The 24,934-nt window shown below is 38.5% G+C and overlaps 1 protein-coding gene across 1 annotated transcript in view; it reads right to left on the bottom strand.

Annotated features, from left to right (window-relative positions):
* Positions 1-24,305, bottom strand: part of RETREG1 (reticulophagy regulator 1) — a 64,795-nt gene extending 40,490 nt beyond the window's left edge. Inside the window, exons 1-3 of the mRNA XM_002187234.6 lie at positions 23,965-24,305; positions 9,961-10,067; positions 8,190-8,220 (exon numbers count right to left, since the gene is read on the bottom strand). Coding sequence (XP_002187270.4) covers positions 8,190-8,220; positions 9,961-10,067; positions 23,965-24,194 — 368 coding nt within the window. The 5' untranslated portion in view covers positions 24,195-24,305. The remainder of the gene's footprint in view (positions 1-8,189; positions 8,221-9,960; positions 10,068-23,964) is intronic.
* Between the last annotated feature and the right edge of the window lie 629 nt (positions 24,306-24,934).

The raw sequence follows: 24,934 nt of genomic DNA, 5'->3' as shown, positions 1-24,934 counted from the left end.
CAACATCCCTCATTTCCCCTCCCCTTAAACAAGGAACTAACCAACCAACAACCTTTTCCTGCAACTGTATAGAAAAAGGTATTAAGCTTTTCAGACTAAGTGTGATACTTGTGCCAAAGTTACAGCATTTCTACTGTAGTATTGGTTTTTGCTCCTGTAAGAAAAGTTTTACCAGTATGTTTATTTTATCATGTATCAATATTAAAAAAATAATAATAATTCAGGAGTATATATTACTTGGAAAGGTAGCTAACAACTTGGAAATAACTAGCCAGAAAGGAAAAAAAAGGTCACACAATAATTAAAAAAAAAAAACCAAAAAATTGAAGCATTGAGAGGTTTTTGCACTGTAGACAATTCTTTCTGCAATCTGCAGAAGGTTTGATCATTCATGTGTAAAGTGCCTTTAGAAAAAACTCCACCACACATATTGCAGCCTATCTGAGTTGTAGCAACACATTCTATAAAACAAAGGACAATTACAATCTGGTATTTGAACAGTACAGTGGCTAGTGAAAAAGTAAGGGTTTAGGCTGCAAATAAAACTCAATTTCCATTTGCTATCCACAAGTAGGCATTCACTTCCTGAAGGACTGCAACAGCTTTTATATATTAGGAACACTTGGAGGAACCATTTTTGAAGCAGAATTGTTTGAGGGATGTTATCCAGCCATATATACCTTCCAACACATATGAATATATGAGGCAAAATGAACAGAACAGCAACCACTATGAAATACCAAGGATGGAAGTCTTTGAATACTCCAGATGCCTTCAGACTACATTGAAATAACTGAAGAAGCAAATATTTGCTCCCTGGAGCCTATTTATATCTATTTATCTGTTAGATTATATTCTGCCCTCTGTTTTGCTGTAGGTCCACAGGAAGTATTTTCTTCAGTCTGTTTCCAGATTGTGTAGTTGTGTAGGGTCATGTGAGGAATGGATTCTGTCTGGATGACCAAAATAAGATGAAGAAACTGTGCAACAGAAACTGGAACTGATGGTGTTGTGTTTTGGTACTGACTGGCCCACATGACTGTCTTTGGCTCACATTACATTTTTTCCTATCTATAACATCAAGGAAATAGATTAACAAGTGTAAAACAGAAACACTTCCACTAGAGCCTTGATTTTGTTGGAGTTCCTAATGGAAAAAGACCTCTTATTTCCTAATCCACTCATCTACAGAGAAAACACCCTGAAGGACAAGACCTTTTTTTTGAGATACAGTGAAGCAGCATATCGTTGGTGTCTCAAGAGTGATCTGAATACACAACATACTGTGCCTGAGACCCATTTCAGAGAAACTCTATGTACACAAAGAGGTAAATAAATCAAGTCCCATGACCTGCAGTTGTTATGCTGTGGTTTGGTATTCCCATGTGCTGTGCCAAGAGTGTAAGAGTCAGTTTCTTATTGTAGCCACAAGCAGCAGTCAGTGTATCTCCAAAACAGACAGGCCTTCAGATCAACAGGGGACAATGACACAAGGGTTGTAAATGCCCTCACGTGTCTCACCACCCTAGGCTTCCTGTATATATTCTAGGGGAACAAACAGTCACCATTAACACACAATATACCTGGCCTACCTCCAGGCATTTGTTTGGGAAGAGATAGATCAAGATATATATCTCAAATCTTTCTCCATTGATCATTAAATTAGACTAAGCAGACTACGTCAGAAATATTTAGGCACGTCACATGCAGATTGTCTTAAGCAAACCCAGCACGCAAAACATATAAATCAGCCTCTGGCATAATAAACAAAGCATGGTAATTAGATTAAAGGGGCAACTGTCTCATTTATATCTAGGGACAACATGAAGAGTTTTTTTCATTGCTCTCAGTGAAATATTAGGAATAATTTTGTACAAGTGCATTATGGAGTTATTAGAGTTACAGTGTTATTAGATTCAAAAGATTATTTTTTCTTCTTCTTGGAAAAAAGCCCAATAGCCACACATTGCATGAAGTCTTTCAAGCTCTGAATGGTGCTAGCACAGAATACTGTTATCGAGAGCACACTGACTATTGTAATGCGTACAAATGTCTATGAGCTGGGCTGATGCAAGTGTGAAATCAGTGTAGCTCAAAAGATGAATTCAGGTCTAGAGAAGCTGTGACCTGAATTTGAAGCTGATCTGTCACATCAACTGACCCAGCAATGGATGTTGTTACCTACCAAACAGTAATACTTGCCTGGAAGTGGGCAGCAACTTTGATGGCTCTGGGAGTCAGTAAGTCTCGTCACAGCTAACTCTCATAAAAGGAAAACACAAAGAAGGGACTGGAGGAGGAAGATGGTGAGAAACAGAAATGTCCTGGGCTTAGAAAATTACCTCTGTGTGTCTGTTTGTAACCTTCTATCAGTGAAGGCTATGTTTCAGAAATATCCCAGTTGGTAACTACTGAGCTTCAAGAGCACTTCAATATTAACCATGGTTTTCAACATCAAGTCCTAAAGTGCTTCAACAAAGACACCTGCCAGTTAAAAGCTTCCATTAAGAAGTGTCCTTTTTCTCTTGTAAATGTTACTGTTTCTTCTTACAGAATTCCAAATCTTCATTGACCTGACACATGAGCAGCAGTGGATGAGATATGCTGTTCATGGTGCTGCACTTGCTTATTTTTCCCTCCTCTTGGGAGCAGAGGAGAACATGTGCTTTGAGAATAAAAAAACCCTTTTGTGGGAGGGGGTTTGGAAGATGGCCCCCCTGCCTTGCCTTGGGAGGTAACAGATGTATAACTTCCTGCCTCCCCTGTTGTCAATCTTTTCTTGTCCCTTCCCCTCATCCCTGTCAGTCATTGTATAATCCTTCCCCCAGTTCTAGAAAGTTCTGTCTTCTTGGTATCCCCATTGGTTCCTTCCCTGAAACCACTCCTTCTCCTTGTCCCCATTGGTTTTTGCCCCGTCACTCACCCTCTGCTCCGCCCCTGGACCCTTCCCTCATTGGTTGTGTCCTACCCTGACCCTCCTACCCAACCATTGTTATATTCCCTACCCTGCCCCTTGTTCGGGTCTCTCGGAGCTGGCTACCCTCCCGAGTGGTTGTCTTCCTTTGCTCCCTGCTTTGTCTTCCCTCACCTGAATAAATATCCCTCGAGAATAAAGCTGCTTGAGAGACACCCGCCTCTGGTGGAAGCCTCTTCTTTTCCTGCTATCCGGCTCTTGGAGGACCTGACCCTGTGGCAAGCCAGGTGGTCACAGGACCCCAGGGCATCACCCTTTCTTTCAACTTACAAGGCCAGGAGAACCCTTTCAGGATTTATTTTCATAGCGCAAAGGATTATATCCACAGCATTCAATGTTTAATAATATAGTAGGTACTACACACCTACTGCAGTCTGTGTGGCTGAGGCAGCCATTAGTGGAGTAGGGAGTTTAACACCATGACTGGTCAGGCAAGGCTCTTCCCAGAAGTCCCAAGTAGTTTTGATCTGAGAAAACGATGAAACGTAAGAGGGGACTGAAAACAAGCTGTGCAGAGCCGCTTCAGAGCATTAACTCCTTTCTTTCTGGCTTATTCTCTTCAGTCATTCTCTGATGGCCTTTTAAATGGACTGTTACTTAGTCCCTTCTCAGGCTGCAACTAGGCATTTTTTAGGCTTGATATAAAATAATAATTCTGCGTTAATATTAATTTGACCTTCTTAAGTTTGACCACTCAAGAAATGAAGGTGTGTGACAATTCCTGTCACACCTGGATATTCTAATACATCTACTGACTAGACAAGTACCAGATTTCAAAGAAATCTCTCTAGGATAGGAAGAAATAAAACAGCTTTATAATAAGGAAGAGTAATTTAATAAGTGACCTTTTCCAGTGCTCCTTTTACAGCTGTCACCCATTTTTTAAAAAAGGCAAGATACCTGTACAGCAGTTCCTCAGAAACAGAACAAGATTTAGGGGGAAAAAAGTGATACAGTGCTACCATCCCTAAGGAAGGTTTACCTTATCTTCAGTTTGAAATTTTAAACTTAAAATAGTACTAAATGACTCCATGAGAAATACAATCACAGGTCTTCTTACATAGACACATTTTATATATGAGACAACAAGCATCCTGCATTTAAGTTATGACAATGAAAAAAGTAATGCTTGCTTTGATTAGTCAGCAGTGCTCAGCAAAGATGAAGGAGGACCAAAAACAAATGCCACAAATTAACAGCAATTTCATTCAAGTATTTCAATCTCTGATACCTGGAATGTACACGCAGCAGACAAAATACACAATGCATGTGAATGTTGAGAAAATGCAAGTTTCACAACAGTCACAATCAGTAATTCACCCTCCAACTACCAAAAGTTTACCATTTCACTATAAAACTCATCAAAAATTGGTGCCACCATTTATGAAACATTCTACTGTGCTGGTGACTGATATTAATTTTCAAAACCAGAATCGCATAACAAAAAGGTAGGGCAGGAAACGAGTCTGTTCAGATAATTTTGGTACTACCTACAACTGTTTTGATAAACTAAACTGTGTGTGGCAATTCTGTCAGGCACTAGAATTGGTCAGTTCAGCAGTTAAATCATTAAAATAGCTCTTAGCACATTTTTGGTGGATGCCAACTAGCACTTGCCAAAGAAATCCAAAGGAGTTTCAAAGTTGGCACAGACTAGAAATCCTTTCCTGCCTGCACAGCCATTCTGCATGGACCTTAAGGCAGTTACAAACTATGGATGCAGGGCTGTAGGGCCATGATGCCAAAGAAAAAACATGCACACATTTAATTTATTAGAAGAGGTGATGTCTCTCACTGAAAGAATCACAGATCTACCAAATTTTTTCTCTGTAAGTTACTTAAGAGCGGGTGACTCTCTGCTGGATATGGGGATATATTTCCCACATCTTGCTCATACATGATAACATGAAAACCGTTTTTCATATCCAATTTTGAGTAAAATAAAAAGGAACCATGCTCCCAGCCTCAATATCTTACAGCAGTTCTTTCAATTTCAACACAATCAACAGGCACATTTATAGTAGCATTCAGAAAAAGAAAAACGCACCGACAGTGCAAACAAATGCAAAGTCTTTATGTGAACTTATAAAAGCTATAAGTGAAAGGTTGGGTGCAACAGCTAAAATTTCATTACGGTTAAACAGCACCTCTTAAAGCTGCCTTAAGGCAGAAGACTGTGAAATGTCTAGAGCAATATCTATTTTTAGGGAAGGCACACAAGAGCCAGAGAACTGCAAACCACTCAACACTCTGCTCTGCTCTGTGCAAACTGTCAGGAAAACAAACAAAGGACACCCACGCCTGTCCTAATGTAAGCTGTAAAGGACAGCATATCACAAACCTTCTGTTCTTTCCAAAAGTGAACCTGCTTTTAGATGAACACTGATGTCCATAAAACATTACCTGTCCATAAAAAAATCTGAGAAGGCTTTCAACAAGGTCTCTCATAAAATGTTTTTATGGAGCCTAAGAAGCCATGACAAATAAGAGGAATTATTCTGGTAAAGACAGAGACCAGCTGCAAGGATTAGCAGAATTTAATCAAGTATCACATGATTTCTTGCAAAAAGGCAGATGAAATGTGAAGAAATCCAAAGAGAAAAAACCCCAAAAAACTCTTAAAGTCATATGGGCTTTAAGCTGATCTTTATTACTCAGGACATTACCTTGAAGTGATTTTCCATGGAAACATGGATTCATGAAAACATCTTTTCAGAGCTCAGCAGAGGTTAAAAAAACCCCAATCACATGTTGGGATGTATTATGAAGAGAGGGAAAATGTATAGTCCAAGGATCTCCCTCAGTGCTATTGTAAATTGTCTCTTCAACAAAAAGGGGCACAGAAATGGAAGAAAAATGCAGAAAAGCACAATGAAGACATCAAAACTCAGAGAACCTCTATTTTAGGAACAATTAAACAGTCATGAACTGAAGAGAACAGGTCAAGACAGAAGTTTATAAAAGTCACAGCTTCCTGGAGAATGCTAATAGAGAATAATTGCTCAGTATTTCTTCCAACGAGAAAAAAATGTAGGAAGAGTTACAAACTAATATAGAGCAGTAAACAAACAGCAGACTGTTCACAAAGCACGTGCTTCAGCTATGGATCTCTGTGTACAGGACGTTGCCAACAGAAGTTTCTAAGAACAAAACCAAAGAGACAAATTCACAGAAGGTCCACCTAGAACAGCTTGGGAGAGGGATGGGGGTAAGGTCCAACTGGAGGCTGCTGGGAAAGTACACCAGAAGAATCTTGCAAGCTTGTCCTGCAGGACATTACCCAAGGTCATGTTTCTTCTGGCTGGATCCCTTCAGAAAGCAGATGCTGGGCTAGATGGACTCATACAATGCTTGTATTATATTACCCAAAGGCATGAGCTATGGTGAGCTCATCAAATTCTCTTTTTCACTCTCTGCATTGTCTCCCCGCAGAACAGCAATCAAGTCCAGCATTCTGAACAACTGAAAACCTGAATCCAAGATATTTCAAGTACTATTTATAGTCTTTTTCATTAAAATCAACTATTTTGGTTTGGTGACCTGATGAACTGGGGAGTAAGAGAAGAACAATGTATCAGACTGCAGAACTATTTTTCATGGAAACAAAAGGCAGTCAAAAAGCTATGTTTCCTTTCATTTCACAAGCAATTTAGTTTTCCTTGCATTCCCCTTTTTGCATGTAAACAGACAGATAAAGTCAGAATCAAAACCCTGAAAGACATTAAATTTTATGTAAATTACTCTGACAAATAACAGGAGGGAGAAATGAAACATAAATCACACTAATCTTCTGTGCCACAGGAATAGCTTGTCAATAAAAAATTTTTAAGCACTGCCGCTCCACACAGATACATGAAGTAGCACTAGCTATGGTAAAAGCATTTTACTCTGCTCAGTTTATAAACTAAGTTGTCATCAATTCCATATAGCTCAATTTTATGCTTATGAGATTTCATACCTGTGGAAGTTTAGAGGTATGAAACTGAACAGGAGCTGCACATCTGAACTGCTTTCTGTAATTGCTATGATACTGGTATCTGTCTCTAGACAGAGAACAAAACCCTGCTTCTTCCCTTTTTCAATTGTGCATTACTGTTTCTTCAGTGTCAGGCTACAATACAATAGTGTACTAATGGATACACTTTCAAATTATGTCAGATATATAATAAATCCCGGTGGTATTTCTAGAAGAATAATGCCTTAAATGTGCAACTTTTTGTTCTGAAAATGAGTTGCCTGCAATCGTTTAGGCATTGATTATACTGCTGTTGTGCTTAAGGAATGGTGTTCCCCAGCTTTGTGTTCCCACTGAAACACTCCAAACCATACGCTGCTTGCTCACTCCCCCATCACCCCCTCACCTGTGAAGGGCTGGACAGAAGAACTGCAGACAAAAAAGGTTGAAATAAGAACAATTTATGGGAAACAGCAATGGGAAAGAACAATAAAAGCAACAATATCAGAGTGTAGGTGGGACGTGAATGATTCACACACCATGTTTAAACTCCCGACCACACCTGACAGTGCCACACTACTTGACCTGGAAGGGACTCCTTCCCCCATCCCTGGAAAATAAGGAGAGGTGCTAAAGAATAACCTTTGAGTCCTGGCCACACCCCTTCTGGTTACTGCAAAAATTAACTCTGTCTTGGCTGGAACCAGGACAACTGCCAACAAATTAAATTATATACTCTACAGTAACATGATATAAACATTTGCCTAAGACAGGCAAGTAAACAGGCTTCAAAATTATTAATTTATATTCATATGGATATCAACTGATATTTATTTGCAATTATAATGCTCAATTACTTATGTTGACTTAAAGAGAAACTCCAGCCATCATACCTACTTCTAGTCAGCAGCACTGGTATAAGTTCTATAAGTTCTAGAAGTTCTAAAAGTTACCTCCTTCACCAACACAGTATTACTCTGCTTTTCAAAGAAAGCACTAATTCCCATAAAACACAAAGCATGATAATCCCAGTGTAACAAAAAGCATTTCTAGAGGTATTCTGATATGTTACTATAGACTTTAATGTAACTCAAATCGGAAACAATAATTTATTAAAAATCATGAATGAACACTAATAAACTTAGAAAATATTTTAAGATCAAAATAATTCAGCAACTTATTAGAAGAAAACAGACTTATCTAGGTCAACTATAAAAAATAAAGTAATAAATAACCACGCATTAAAAATAAAGTACCTACTTGACAGTGATGGTTCTCCAAAGCTGCACACCTGCAATTGTAAGAATGAAAGATGAAATGCACTAAATCAGAAAGAATTTTATTTTTTAGTCATAGAAGATATTCAGAATTGGATTAAAATTACTAAGGAATTCTCTGTATCAGTCAAACAGGAAAGCTATATCACCTTATATCTTGAATTGCTTTCTGTAAACTTAATATACCGTTAAAGTCATTAATGGAAAAAGTCATTATCTTCTGTGGCTACATTTCCACATGGAAGGATGTTATGAAAATGATAATATAACTTTAACATGAACATACCCTCTACTTCTACACACTGACAACCACTCGACATTCCTCATGAATCTGTAATAGTCTTGCCATCTAGTGGCTGGCTGGAAGCGTGAAGCAGCTATACAGACGTGATACACTGGGAAGATTTTTTTTCTGCTTTTTGTAGTGGCCCTTCATTGATTTCTATTCATTACCACAAGACTCCTACAGTATTACTTCGAGGGCCTGATTTTTCTTAAACTCTATCTACAATGGCAACAAAGACAATAGCAGAATAAATTGGTTTTCTACAGTAAATATTCTGTAAGCTAGGAAACAGAAGTCTAGCTTCATCTCTAAAATGAATGGTTAAATAGCCACACAAACATGAGAGTAGTACATCCTGAATTTGGTCACTACAAAAATATTATTTACAGATATGAGTGAATTTACCTAAATCATTGCCTAACAGCTAGCAAGGTCTCTATGTTTGTAGTGATTTATACAGCATAGAATTTAAAAAATCAAATTCTGCTTAGCTTTATAAGTTGGACTCTGGGCTTGTAATACTAAAGTAGGAAACAGAATGGTAACCAAGACTGCCAGAAAATGGAATGACAGTAAATCCTCCTTTAGAAAAGGTAGCAAATACCTGCTGTAACTTAGCAGGGAACAATGAGCTCTGGCAGTCAGAAAAGATGTGTTAGTACATCACAGAGGAATACCATCCTTCTCTGACATCTATTTCCTGCTTTTGTACCATGTTCAGATGGATTTTCAAACACTTTGCATGGGAATAAACATTAAACAAAAGGAAAAATAAGAATATTGAAAAAAAAAACAATCTTAATGGAAATGAAAATTAAAAACTTATGATGAGCATATTGTCAAAAAATTTTCAAGATTGTAATGAAGTACAGGACAGGAATTGAAAAAAAAAAAAAAACAACAAAAAAAACAAAACTAAAAAATCTTTAAAACACCAGACCAGCCAACAAACTCAAAATTCCTTTCAAAATTGGTTGTATTCACACAAGACTTTATACACTCTGGAGACTAAATTGTATCCAAAGTAAGAAGAAAATATTGTTCACTTCTTATTTCAACTGTGCTAAGATAGGTAATTTCTCTATTTACAAATTTCACTGATACATATTGGATGTCCCAAAATTTCCAAAAATTACATTAATAATATTGGAAGAAGTATGAATGTCTAGGAAAACATTGTATTTTAGAAAAGAATGCATTTTCAGACCTAGCATTTAAGAAACAAGAATGACTGTCCACTCCTAACAATTACACTCATCTAAATGCTAAAACAAATCTCCTAATGTCCTCCCTATAAAATATACCAAAACTTAATTGAAAATGGCAACAGACCACCACAGATCTACTATCATTCTCTAAAATTAGCTGATACTTTTACAATAATCATAATATTGACCCGGCTTTAGTAATGAATTAGCATGCTCCAAAGTGCAGGTGTTTAAGCACAGAAGTCTACCAGTATGCTTACCTTTTACCTTTGAGAATACCAAATCCTTCATTATCTGAAGAATTAACACTCCAAGTATTATAAGGGAAGTCAGATGATACACTCTCCAAGGGGTCAATGCAACAAACCTAGAATATCAAGATGAAATAAATGCTGAATACTTCAAAACTCATTGGAAGCATGCAAAAACTAACAGCTGCTACTAATACTGAAAATAAATAGGAAGTAAGAGACTCAGTAATTGCAATAACTGAGTTCAGTTTCTCCCCACAACCTTTCCATAAGAAGAATATATTTAGAGCTCCAAGCATGGCATTTAAAGATACAAAGATAAAACACTGAGTTTGTAGATTTTTGTCTATACTTTTATTTATGCAGAGAGAAAATGAAGAAAACAAAATGTTTTAATTATTGCATAGAAAGTACTAATTTTAAATTAATCATGGTTTCATTAAAACTAATTGTCTTGGCACGATGTACAAAAAAAGGTTAAAAATTTTCTTTTGCTTCGTACAGTACCTAAGCAAAAATTTTATACAAATCATTCTTTCAAACACAAAGATGAGGTAAATATATATATAACAGAATAATACTAAAACTTGTCTTCATAACAAGCTTTCATGAATTTTGGTTTTAATTACATATTTTTTTAGAACATGTCTAGTCAAGTCAAACAGACCCAGATGCAGAAAGTATGAATTATAATCTCATGTACTTCTGGTTTTGCTGCTGGTGTGTTTGGAGATTAGCTCTTCTATCTGTTTTAATGACAAATATCTTAACTCACAAAAAAGGGGGCATGAAGTAAAAAGAATTAAAATTCAACTAACTAAATAAAAAAAGCTAAAGTATTTTAATAGCTGGGTTTGAGCACTTTAAATCAGTGATCTGAATAGAAACAGTGAACAAGTTAAGTTTTCAAAATAAAAGCAATTAACTTAAAAAAGTAGAGGTTAGCCAAAACCAGTAAGAAGCCACTGTCCAAGGCACTGAATCAAATGAGAATATCAACTGAAACAAAATCATACAAATCTGGGATGTTTTCAAGAAACCTCTCAGATTTGAAAACAGGCTACCCAGCTTCTACCCAGTTTCTGCTTCAGAGCTTTTCTGCAAAAAAAGTGGGGGAAGGGGAGTGAAAATAGTAGCAAACATGGCCATTGTAGGAAGCCAAGAGTTACCCTTTGAGCACACTTGGATTTTTCAGAAAGAAAATTGACTTCAGAATATTTCTAACAAGCTCAGGACACACTGCTGTAGTAGCAAACTGCTCCAGTTCTATTCCTTGAAAACCTCAAAAAGAAATTCTGCATTTAAAAAATGTCCACGCCACTAATTTTCACATTTAACACAAACTCATAATACCAATTACCCTGAGCAGACCAGTATATGAATTCCAATACGAACACATAAGCTTACTCTGAAGGTTTTATCCAAATACAAAGGGGTTTTGTATCTGTAGAGAATTTGAACTATAAGTATCGGAACTCAAAATGTCCCTCAGACATTTTCAGAGGTTCCAGGCCTTGGTCAGAAGCATTTTAGACCCTGGCAAGCAGCTGAAAACAGCTGTGATTTTGAGTTTGAGCCATGGAATGAGTTACCAACTTTGAAGGTGGAACAAGCGGTCACAGAGGGTTAGATGATATCGTATAAGTAATTACAAATTAGAGGGGAAAATTTTTTAGTATTGTACAGGGGAGTATTAACACCTGTACAGGGGGTTTTTACTTTGTACAGGGGGGTCAGGAGTTCTAAGATGGAGGAAAGTGGGCCTGATCCTGTTCTTCCTCCTTCTTCTTCCTTGCCTCCATGTTCTTGGTGATGTTGGCACTCACAGATTGGTTTAGAGTAGAAAAGCACATTGTAACATAGATAGTAGGTATTGGGGAAAATCTGTAAACATCTAACATGTAATATATCATATAAAAGATAGCACCAGCCCTGGGCGAGGAGAGAGAAGAAGAAGACACTGGACAGTGAGGGTGTCAGGAGTGTGTGTGTCTCTGCCTGGGCTGCTGACCAAAGCAGCCGCAATGGGCAAAGACAATCTTTTAGATAACTAGCAATAAACTGCCTTGAGACTGAACAACAAGAGGCTGCGGAGTTTTTCTTTGGAAGCAAAGGTTGGAGGAGAGACTTTACCACCACACGAGACCCCTGAATCAATCCCGGGGTTCTCACATATAAGATTATTCTATAAAATAAATATATAAAATCAGTACCTTTGTATAAGTCAGCCAGCTCAAGAAAACCAACAGAGAAGTGTAGAGAAAAATTATTACAAGGCAGCCTCTATCAAAACTGCCCAATCATAGCTCAATAAATGAAAACTTGTAACAGCTTTGCATCATATTGTCCTACTATTTTTCTTGGCAATATTATTCAGCATTAAAAATCTTTGATTTTGTAATGCGGACTAGGATCAGCAAACAAGGATTAACAAGGTAGCATCCTTCTGAAAGATGCTTCCAAATCATGTCATTCAACCTTCTCAATACTGCAGTGTACCTGCTCCAATGTTTGAGGAAAAAAACTGCAATCCAGTTGAAGCAGCTAATGTAGTCACCAAACAAGGACTCTTTGTAACTTCTTTGGAGGGCTTTGAATCGTTCTGACTGAACTTCCCATATCTTAACATTATTAGCTCTTTATCTAGACTGTGATGTTTGCAAGAAAGACCATCCCTTGTGAATTCACTCAGCCAGCTTGTGTCAACCCTCAGGTGCCAGAGCAACATTTGTGAGCCTATGTCAGAGATCTGTGTCCTCGAAGCCCTTCCTGGTGGAAAGCTGCTAAGGTCCCCTCACATTCTTTTGGTATATATATCTATCAAACATAAGCTTATCAAACAGTTAAACATGCAGGGATCTGAAAACCACTTATTATGCTACTACCACTGTCATGATTCATAATTCTTCTAGGAATTATCAACATGATGCATAGCAACCAGACTAACAACTGTGCTACTTTTGCTTATTAATAAAAGTTAGGGCATTTTTGCCCCTTCTTAAAAAAAAAAAAAACCAAAAAAAAACCAGATTGTACTCTTTAAGTATTTCTAACACACTCATGTCTGACAAAAATGAAAGGCTCCAGAATGAAATCTTCATATACTGCACTCCTTCTGTACTTCTCTTCTGTAGGAAGAATGCTATGTAAGAGAAGCTTACTGAACATGCTTTCTTTTTTAAGCAATAAGCAAAACACACTAAAGTTCAAATTGTTTAATTTCTTCTACAAATGGTGCTGAAGTAAAAGAAGCTTACTGAACATGCTTTCTTTTTTAAGCAATAAGCAAAACACACTAAAGTTCAAATAGTTTAATTTCTTCTACAAATGGTGCTGAAGTAAAATCATTACTGGACACATAACCAAGATTTGTTCCCCCCCCCTTGAATTCTGCAGTATTTTGTGAATATTTTTTTGGGGGAATGGAGGAGTTAAGAAACAATGTACAGAATAATGCATTCCAGATAACTACTTCAAGCAGTTAACAGGACAGCTTGCACAACAAAGGGACAAGAAATTCTGCTGTAGGCAGTGCAGGACTGCAAAAAACCCAGCCATGAGGTGCCCAGGACTCAGTCCCCGCCACTGGTTGGACCAGGCACTCCCTGCACAGGAAAGGCCCTCACTCAGACACAGCCCCAGGGGTGGGATACGGCCACCTGGCTTTCAGGCTGCAAGAAGGAACAGTAGCCTCACTGTGAGGGATGTCCTCTGGTCCAGAGCACTCAAGTGAAAGAGCTAAAGGAGGTGCTAAGCAGATGGCAGACCACTATGGAGTAGGACTTTCAAAAGCTTAGCTGTGTGAGAACCTGAGCAATGTGCTCCAAATAGAGCTCATTTGAGTAAGCCAGACTAGCTGACCTCCAACTGTCCTTCTATCCTATGTTCTTCTATGTAGGAAGAATATAAGTGTGATGGAGCCAGCCTGCCACTCAACTCCGCTGTGGAAGATTGAGAAACCATTTTTGTAAAATGAAATAGGAGCAATATCAATGGATAATTAAGCAGTGGTTGTCCACAAAGGTTGTGGAATTTCCAGCCTTGATGCTGTGAAGACAAAACCTTGAGCAATCTGATTTGAAATAAGTACTTGATCTTATTCTGAGCTGCAAGCCACTTTATAGACCTCATGAAGCCCCTACCAACCTGAATGGTATTTTCATTCTGTGACTATTGTAGGCTATTAGAAGTGATTGGCAAATATTTTTCAGTAAGATGCTGACCTTAGAACTTGAAGGCACAAAAATTTCTGTTTCTGGGCCTGGTTATATTGCAGCTGTTCTGCAATGATTCTAAACTGCAGAAGAATCAAAACTTGATAACTTCCACAATTAAAAGTGGAAATTCTTCAACTGCATGGTGGTGAACCTGAACACAGAGAAGTAGCCTAAGGTGCCTTCTCCTTGTCTTTTCTCCAGTTCTTTAAAGTATGGGATGGTCATATGTCAATACTGTCAATTTGTTGTATCAAAAAGCAGGTATCTCACAACACACCAGAAGTGTCCCAGAGCATGTGGGACAATGAACTGCACAAACCGGATTATACAAAGTTATTCAAGTGTCATGAGCCAGGTAAGAAATTTTGACCATTAACAAGATCATACAATATTGCAGTCAGTAAACATAACAAAACTTACAGGGCATGACAAAAGCTGGTTTTAATTGTATCATAAGATACAGAGAAGGTGCAGACCTACTAAATTGTTTCAAATGTTAATAAATCAATTTGATTCTTTCATTTCAGCTGTTAAAGTTTTGGGTTTTTTACAACACATTCTAGAGCTATGAATGAGTTGCCCTTCATAAACACAAAACATAAGAAAACATTTAATCAAAAATTAAATTACTTAAGACTATCAGCAGCCAGTAGTAGTCATTTCTGGAAAGCCTTAGCAGGTACATTTTTAATAGCCATCTATCCCTAGATGACATCCAGAGATAATCATATAAATAAATGAAAGCTGTCAATAACACAGAAGTGACCATGGAGCTTTGCTTCACCATCAGCTTTTATGGCACATTTATTGGCTGCACGAGTGACTTGTGGACTTCAGTTCTATTTTCTACAAACTCATATTTACATCTTAAAACCAGAGGCCAAGCTCTTCAGAGTAATTCCATGGAGTTCTAAGAGTGCGGGTTTGTATATAACAGTTTCCTCATAAAATATTTAGGTGAAAATCTACTGACACTTTTCAACCAGAGTTTTCCATAGAACTGGTCTTCTTCCATCAGACACTGATAAGTAAGCATGGCCTATGACATAAACCACATAGAGAATGGCTCTCCCCTGTGGAGAGGAAATATTTCTATTTAATTTTGAGAATACTGAACTACTAATTTCAAAGCTACATGTACTTTGCTCTTACCGGGGACCACCTAACGCTGTTTCAGACAAACATCTACAGTGAAGGTATTTGGGTAAGGAAAAGATGTAGTAGTAACTGTTTCCTGGTGGTAACTGTTTCCTGCTTGGAGCTGAATGTAGACAATTCTTCCACACTTACTGCTGGAGCAATCAATACTTGTCTGGTTGCAATAAATTCTGATGACTGTCTCAAGCAGGAGCTCTGGAGAAGGGGAAAAGGGCTTGTTTTCTTCTAATTACAGCATGAAGTATACTGCCTGAACAACATTTTTGAAATACATAGTAAAGGTAGTATCAGAAAGCTTGTGCCTTTACTGATCAGAGGCTCAATCATTTTGTTTGCCCTCCCGTGACTCAAGAAGGAAAAATATATATTCAACACTATTTTATTTACAGGTAATTTAATGCTTAAACTTTCCTAACTGAAAAACCATCCCAAAGCAGATTTGCGAATCCTGCTTTTTATGTCCATTAAATATACAACTTTTATGTGAATTGCTCTTCTATAGAAATGATTTTCCTACTAAGACTCTGTAAATATCAAAATGCTTTATCTACACATACAGATATCCAAACTTCGAGTATTCAAAACACTGGAAGTCAGAAGTCAATAATCCAGTATTTTTCCAATTGTTCCTTTAGTACATCTTGGTGTTGTGGTATAACACTAGCTGACAATTAAGGTTGCTCACTTTTCTCCTGCCCTGGTGAGATGAGAAGGAAAATGGGAAGAAGTAAAAGCGAGGGCTTAAGAACACTTTAATAATAGAAATAAAGTTAATAAGAGTAACAAAAATAATAAATGAAATGTGATACAACAAAAGGAGAGAGGAATAAAATCTAAGAAAGACCAGTGATGCATGGTACCACTGCTCATCACCCACTGACTGGTGCTCAGCCCAACCTGATCAGTGATGGGCAGCTCCTGGCCTGCTCCCTCCAGGTTGTGTACTGGGCATGCCACACTGTGGTTTGGGATATCCTTTGGCCAGCTCAGGTCAACTGTTTGGGCTGTGCTCCTTCCTGGCTTCTTATGCACCTGCTTGCTGGCAGAGCATGGAAAACTGGAAAGTCCTTGACTTAGGGTAAACACTGATCAGCAACAACTGAAATATCAGTTTCTTACCGACTTTTTTCTCATACTGAATCCAAAATATAGCACAGCAACACTGTATCAGGAAGAAAAATTATTCCATCCCAGCTGAAACCAAGACACCTCGTCAAGAATTATAATGCAAAAATCCCTTCCCAATTCCTATAAAAAATGTGTAGTCAGAGTAAGTTATGTACACTTTTTTGGCAGAATCTCTTTAGAGAATAGAATTTTGTACAATATTATTATATTTATATGATATTTAGCTTGCATGTCTGAGAAATGCACAAAAGCTGGTACAGAAGATTGCAAGTTGAAGAGAGGGAATTACATGTAAAAAACCACATTTGTATATGTTCTGTCAAAAATTTTAGAAGGAACTTAAATTCAGTCTAAAAAAACTCCCCACCCATCCAAAAGGCATAATTTGTTGAATAAAATAATTTCAAAAGCATTTACTCCACATCTAATGTTAATTAAAATTTAAAATATGCACACTAGCACTCTGGGTGCCTGGGATTTTGAACTTAGAAAGCTGTATATTAGTTTAGCTGAACACCTGTGAAATGTAATAGAATGCTTCTTAAAAACATGTACATTAAAAATGCTTTAGAACATGTCTAATTTAGTGGAGAAAAACCTTCCATAAAGACATAAATTAGAAAGAAGCACCATTTTTCACTTCAAATTTTCCTCTAAAAAAGAGAAACACTTAGGTATTTGAGATATTTCAAACAGAGTAAAATGAAGCACTGAAAAGCAGTTGATTTGTAACCTATGTGCCAGCAAGCAAAGAGCGTTCCATTGGATAGCACCCAGAAATCTAAAAATTCTATCACTAGGTACATATAAATAAACAAATAATTTACAAAAATAACCCTCAAGCAGAAAGGGCATGCTTATTATTCTAAAACTTGGATCATTTTTTAAAATTCATTCTTTGTTAAGACAAAGAAAACTCAGCCATCAACCTTTTATTCAAAGAGCTCATTTGTCAGGTTTCATTGAAAAGATTAGGATCATATTTATTCAGCCAGAAAGCACAGACCAAATCAGTTTTTCTTTAGAAAACCTTCTAGAACTTACTGGAATTCAAAAATTTTTGAATAATAAATAAACCACTTGTCCTAAGAAACAGACTCACGGAAATTTAAATTACTGTTACTTTGACAGCCATCTTTAGAAAGGGCTGTCCTCTGGAAGATCTGTGCAGAGGTTTCAGGGCAAAAGCAAAGACAGCTGGACAATGCTAACTTAAGTTAACACATAGGATGGGAATTAAAGTTGTGTATTTTCTCCACTCCAACTCAAGAAACTACCTCTTAACCTTAAAAATAAATCTAAATAAAACAAAAAATTGCATAAGTCCCTAAGAAAAAACACTGGAAAAACGGTTCCAATGCTTTGCATTTAATCACCAAAGATAAATGTGCTTTTAAACTGGTACATTTGGAAGTATATTGGTGGTCTGGGATATAGGATAAAGTTAATAACTTCACATTGCAAAATTATCTCACACTGTTTGCAAGAAAACTTATTGAGGAATGCAGACAGGCACATAATAAACAATTGAGAAGGAGAAAGTTTAAATGACCTAAACTACATACCTTCTGAGCCTACCATGACATCAAATTCTACTGTTACATCAATGAAAAGAGGGGATGCTATTTCCATGGAAGTTAAAATCATTTTGATTTAAACACATAACATCATATAACCTTGCTTGCTTTGCTTTTGCAGACAAATGCCCAGATGACCTTAATTAACCTGTGCTCTACCAAAGTACTGAAGAAATCTTAATCCCATTTTCTCATACAGTAGCAGCAGTTTGAGCAGTAGCACCTCTACCATGCTGCCCTAAATCTCCTTTTCTTTAATGCTCTCATTAGTCCTGTAACATCTACCATGGAGCATAGCATATCCCCCTAAAACATCCATTGTTCTCAAAATTCTACTTACTATTTGAAAGGTCTCATTATTTTGAAGCAATACTTGAAGAAATTATAATTTCTCTCTTAAAACAACTGCTTTAGACACAGCATATGCACATTTCAGCAAGACTGAAAAAACACAAGCCATGCTGCAATTAATTTCTGTTCTCCTTTGTTCTGGATTTCCATCCTCCATAATGTTCTCATCCTAGATTTGATCCTAAATTTTTCAGTAATGCCTGCTTTTCCTCAATTATCCCACTTGATTTCTTTTCTGACTGATCCTGATTTCATCTTATTGGTTGAAAAATGCTGTCAGTTGTCCAGGTTTTTATGTAACACTGTCTGGCTCTTAAACAATGTCAATTTTCATTCCTGTAAACTAATCTCTCAGCCAAAAGTATGAAAACTGTCACTAAAAAGCTCTTAATGGCTTTTAATAATTTTTGTTAACTAAATGAAATGAATTTAACTTTCTGTTCTACTTTTCTATCTCCAAAGCCTTCAAAAGTTTTCATAATTTGTATTGGAAAAGTGAACATAAGCCTATAACTGTTTGGGTAAAAACAAGAAGACTCAAAAATTATATCACAGCTTGTACTGAAGTTGGAATTTTAGCTTTACTTGAAGAAGAGTATTTTGGAATACCACCTTCTAGGAAGCAAAAAAACAACAAACCATAAACATTTGTTTATGCTTAAAGAAATATCAGCAATTTGCTGTACTATAGCTATGTGGAATAAAATAAATTCCAATACCAGCAAGTTACAAAGACTTAGCAAAAGGCAGCAAATTAAATAAGTTAAAGACTATCAGACTAGAAGAAACAAACTAGCAACCATATAAGAAACCCATTCACGTGAATGCACAGTGAATTTCAAAACTGTCTATGCCAGAATTTTTTTCTATTTTCTAATTATGAATGTATTATCATTACAAAATAATAATGTAAATACTTAACCTACTCTACTATTCGTACTTGAGTGATCAGAGACATAAGCTCTTACTAGAATTTAAGGCAGGAGTATCCACTTGCAAGCTATCCTGGTACTTTGGATTTCGGGAAAGTAATCCTAAAACAACTATGAATGTAGCTCTAAGATTTCCTGTAACAAAGACAGCCAAAGACCAAAATTTCCCACATCCAAAACCATATTTAACATCTGGGTGCTATAATGAAAAATCCATATATGTTCTCCTCACTTGGAAGATATTATAAATTTAATTAAGTGATTTGAAGACCAGCATACTACAAACTGGCCTCAGAATACCAATACCCTGCCTAACTCCAACTCACTTAATTTTCATGTATTTTATGTTTTGATTTCAAAGATTTCTTTTATTCCAGTTCTTACTGAATTTGACATTTTGTCAGCAAGAATGTCTGAGTAGGTCTCCTAGACTACATTTGCAGTGATAGCCACAGTCAGTGCTGACAGTGAACAAAAACACAGTCCACAAATACATAAAACAGGGCTTCTGCATGTCTTTCTTCTTGTAACAAAGAATAAAAATGCAAGCATACATTGTGCATGCACACTGGGCAAAAATCTTAATTTATAGACAAGTGAGGTATAGTAGTGGTAGCATTTACAAGTTGTGTGCAAATACATGAAAGAAATGCTCAGCTTAGTACTGCTTTCTTACATTGAGAGAAAAAATTAATGAATGAAAAGTATTTTGAGATCTCTTTATGGTATACACTTATCATTGCCAAGCAGAGATTTCAAGTAAGAAACACTTCAAGAACAAATCTTAAAGTGAACTGGATACTTAAAAACAAAACACACCAAGCCGCTAAACTCTGAATGTACATTTTGTTACTAACATTTAAAGAGTAATTAGATTTTTCTGTCTGGAAAATACACAATCTTTACCTGATGCAATGCACACAGACAATTCAGATATAAGCAATACTGTTTTCTCTCTTGATTGTTTCTCTCAGACAATGGAAATATTCACTAGCTCTGAGACCAAACAAACAAACAAAAAGTATGGGTACGGATTGACAAAAGACAATTTATAATGGAAAATTAGGCCAGCACACCTATCTAAATCAAGGACTGATACTTGTATTTTACACAGTTGGTCAGTTACTTTGTTGAGTCAGTACAATACCATCATGTAACATTGTTTAAAAAAGATGTAACATGCAAATATACATTCTGAGGTCAGAAGGTATATTAAAATCCTCAAAGAAAAATGTGGATTTGGGCTGGTGAAGAGAGTAGCAAATAGGGTAATGCAATAAATTCGTTCCACAAGGAGACGGGAAAAGAGAAAAGATCTATTACATCTTAGTCTTTCTGCTGCCTCCCTTCACAAAAAATCCTACGGAAAGCAGGAAATTGGACAACTGGTGAACAGATGCAACTGGTGTATATAGGGATGACCTTGCAGACATGAATGCACTTTAGTTTGAAACATTTATCTGCAGATAGAAAATGTGTATTTGAGATAGATATCTGCAAACTACAAAACACATGGAACAGTACAGAACTACTGAAAATAAACTTGTCCCTCTGATCTTGTAGAAATTTAAAATTACAGATTGGAAGAATAAAAAGCTGCCACTATCCCCTCTATTCCATATACACAGAATAATAATTAGGGTAGAATTCTAGCTTAAAAATCTAGGACTGAATGTTAATATTTGGATAAGATTAAACCCAAGACTGGAGGTTATCAGGCAACAGCCTAACACTCAGAACACCTGGAGTGAACTTCTGGCACCAGCACAGAGTTTCTCTGTTCTTGGCACAATCGCTCACTTTTTCAGTGCAATGGGTGTAAAACAGACAGAAAAAAACAGGGTTTTTTTTCTGTTATTTTGACTTCAGTCTGCAAATTATATACAGCACAAGAATCTAAATCATATTTCAGATGGTTAGTTGCAAAATAATATATATATTTAACCCTTGTTCATTTAAAAGATTTTTGGTCAAGTTTATTTGGGGCAAGAGGCTTAAAGCTGTTCACAGTGAAAAAATAATGGAGGTGGTAACTGAAAAATGCTTTTTCAGTAGCCAGACTTGTGTCTACTTTTACTAGTCTCTTGTTAAAGAGTCCATAATAATTTGTCAGGAATATTAAGAAAATCAAGGAAATCAAAATGAAATTAAGTTAGTAAATTTCTTGTACTTACAAGAACAATATTTTAGTAGTAACTATCAAAAATACATTTATATACAGTACAATGGCTAAGAGATTTTTTTAACACAAAAGAGGCTACAATGGAATATATTAAAAAAAAATTAAAATCCTGTGACACCAGGGAAACAGTTCACTCTCAGCAGCTCCTACTGCAAGTTTACACACTTTGATGGGTAAACATACAAGTACTAAACTAACCGTGAGGAAAATAGTCCCAACAAAATTAAATGGATGGGAGGAAGAACCTGGTGTTGAACCAAAATTCAGAAAACTGTAAAATTAAACCTCACCTCCCTTTCTCCTTCTTCCACCAGTGCTGTTGCTGCTATAGTGGGAGAAGTCTCCCATCCAGCAATGCAGACTTCTGAACTCTGAGCCCGATTAGAGACCACATGCACTAGAAGTCCCCCTATGGGGCATGGATACTTGTAGGCACACGACAAAGAAAGAAAAGGCACATGAAACAGCAGCTAGGAAATGTCCTTCTACCAAGCTCCAGCCAGCACAAAGCCCTGTCAGGAGAGACTTCACAAGCTGCAGGGGTGGACACTTGTTCCTAGCCCGGAAGCAGTTGTAACTGAATCATCACAAACCAGGTTGAGCAGCTGGATCTCAAACAAGAAAACGAGAAGCAGCAAACACTACCCTGGAAATCTTGACAATCCCAACACCAAAGCAGGAAAAGATGATCTTAGATTTAAATTTTAAATTTTAATTTTCACAGTGTCAGATTTCCTAGATTTGTTAATGAGATCTTTCCTTATGTTCTCAAACCACAGAAGTTACTGGTCATCATTTCTGCTTCTCCACATTTCCTTGTTCATATACACCTCTCAAAACTCCCTGGCAGTAGAATAGTGAGCTTCCTTTTGAGGTACAATACCACCAAATTAAAATGAAAAATCTGTGCCCCGACTTTTGCTGTTCCAACTCATCTTGAAAGTAACAAAGTAGAGTGAGCTATGACTTTTGATAAAATAACTTCAAATACTGGTCACCATAACAAATTGCCAGTAAGACTACCAAAGGAGACTTCTTACAGGCATTGAATAATGCAGGCATTTTATACCTTGCTTGGGTCAAATCTGGAAAAAAAATAGTAAATGGGTTGCCCAGAAGCTATTCCTTGAGACATGGAAATGTATTCTGGTAGATGTTGTCCCTGAAAATTTTATCAGAGCCACACTGAAAAGAAATATAAGCATTATGACACTTCCAAATGGCTGAAAGAACAGGTGACCTCTGAAGAATGTAGAAAATGAGAGCAAAACCATGTAACTTCCTCAATGAAACGATTTACCACGGATACCTAAGAGCAAGACAGATAATAAAGGTCAACCTAAATTAGACATTATGCACACTCTGTTCCTGGAATCAAAGAGGATAAAATGATTTTGAAAATATTTGCTGAAATTTTCTTGTGCAGCACAAAATTCGAGAAAGTCTTCTTTCTATGACTTGGATCTCATGTTTAAACATCACACTGTTAGGGTTATAGAGAACCAAGAGGAGTTTGCTGTTAATTCACTGCACTGCTTGTTTACCTTTTACTTGCTTAAGAGGAAAGGAGGCCGTTCTAGCCACAGGAAAGGAAACAATATTCAGTCGTAAGAGCCTCTGCAGTAGTGCACTAATTTATAAATTGCTCTACATGATCAAGCAGGCATACAACAATACTGTAGATCAGAAAGCAAAAAAACATAAGCACTGGCAAAACCTAAGATCACGGGAAAGCCCTGAAGTTTCGCATAGACAACTTTTTTCTTACAGAAATTAAAAAGACACATGACAAACACAACAATGAACACATCCCTATGTTAATCTCTGGGGTTTATTCAACTAAACTGTCTCCAACTACAAAAAGCTTAGTCCAAAAAGAGGACTGGTACACTGCAGTAACATTCCGGCTGTTCCCACTTCACAAAGACTCCACTAAGTAGGCCACCAATTTGGAAAAGCATATATGCCCAAAATGAACTCTAAAGTACTGGACCAGGGCATCAGCACAGCACAGTCGACGGGCTCGGGACCTGATTTCAGTAGGTTGCAAAACTCTGCACAGAAATGCGGGCCCGCGCTCTCCACGGCTGTGACAAATGCGAGTTCTCAGCCGGGTGTCCTGCAGCCGCCCTGCTCAGCTTCCATCTGAGATTCCTCATAATCATCATCATCACGCATCAGGCTGTGGGATAAGCGGGCAGAAGGTGTATGTGTGCGAGGCTGGGGCAGAAACCGAGGGTGAAAGAACCCGACCAAGCGGATGCACTCAGCGCGAGAGCCATGGCCAGACCCGGGGCAGCGGCTTGGGGGCAGGGAATGCCGCGGCGCAGGTGAAGCGAAGAAGAGCAGGACCCTCCTTCGCTGGGGGCGCGGCCATCTCCCCGCCAGAGCAGGGGGCAAACGCTGCTCCCGGGGCCGAGGGGAGCGCGGGGCGGGAGGCAGCCCCGACCCCGGTCCGGCCGGCTCACCAGAAGAGCAGGTTGGCGCAGACGAAGCCGCCCAGGCTGCAGAGGGGCCGCTCCCAGCTCAGCGCCGCCGCGATGCAGCAGCCCACGGCCAGTCCCGTCTCTCCCAGCACCGCCGCCGCCCCGGCCCCGCCTGACGCCTCCGTCGGCTCCGTCTCCCCGGGCGCCGCCGCGCCTCGCTCCTGCGGGGCCTCCGGTTCCTGGGGCTGTGCGAGGAGCGCCGCGCTCGCCATAGCTCGGTGCGGCCGCCGGGCTGCGGCTCGGCCGGGCAGAGCCGGGGCTGGGACCGAGCCGGGGCCGGAGGCGGGTCCGGGGCGGAGCCGGCGCTGGCCCGTTACCCCTCGCCGCCTCCGCGCAGGTGCCGCGGGGGCGGCGCCCGGCGGCGGAACGGGGGGAGGCGCCGGGAGCGGCAGGCCTGAGGCTACCGGCCCTGACGGGAGTTTTGCCCGGTTGCAGGAGAGGCCGGTGGGAGCATTCCGGTTCCCTGCCGGAGGAAAGCTGGGCAGCAAAGCTGCGGTGTAGATTTGGGAAGGTGAAGCCCACCGGAAGGTGTTGCCAGTGAGACTTGTCCTTCATCTGCTCCTCGCGTATATGTGCGACAGCCAAGCGCGGCTGGAGCACGTCCCGAGGAAGGCCACCAAGTTGATAAGAGGACCGGAGCACCTTCCCTACGAAGACAGGCTGAGGCAGCTGTTCAGCCCGGATAAGAGGAGGTTGTGTGCAGACCTCATAGCAACCTTCCTGTATCTGATGGGAGTTTACAGGGAAGCTGGAGAGGGATTCTTTGTCAGGGACTACAGTGATAGGACAAGAGGTAATGGGTTCAAATTGAAAGAAAGGAAATTAGGTTAGACATTAAGAAGAAATTCTTTTCTGTGAGGGTGGTTAGACACTGGAAGAGGTTGTCCAGGGACGTTGTGGATGCCCCATCCCTGGCAGCATTCAAAGTCAGGCTGGATAAAGCATGGAGCAG

This window comes from Taeniopygia guttata, chromosome 2, assembly GCF_048771995.1.
Source record: "Taeniopygia guttata chromosome 2, bTaeGut7.mat, whole genome shotgun sequence".
NCBI lineage: Eukaryota > Metazoa > Chordata > Aves > Passeriformes > Estrildidae > Taeniopygia > Taeniopygia guttata.
This window is presented reverse-complemented; position numbering and strand designations above follow the sequence as displayed.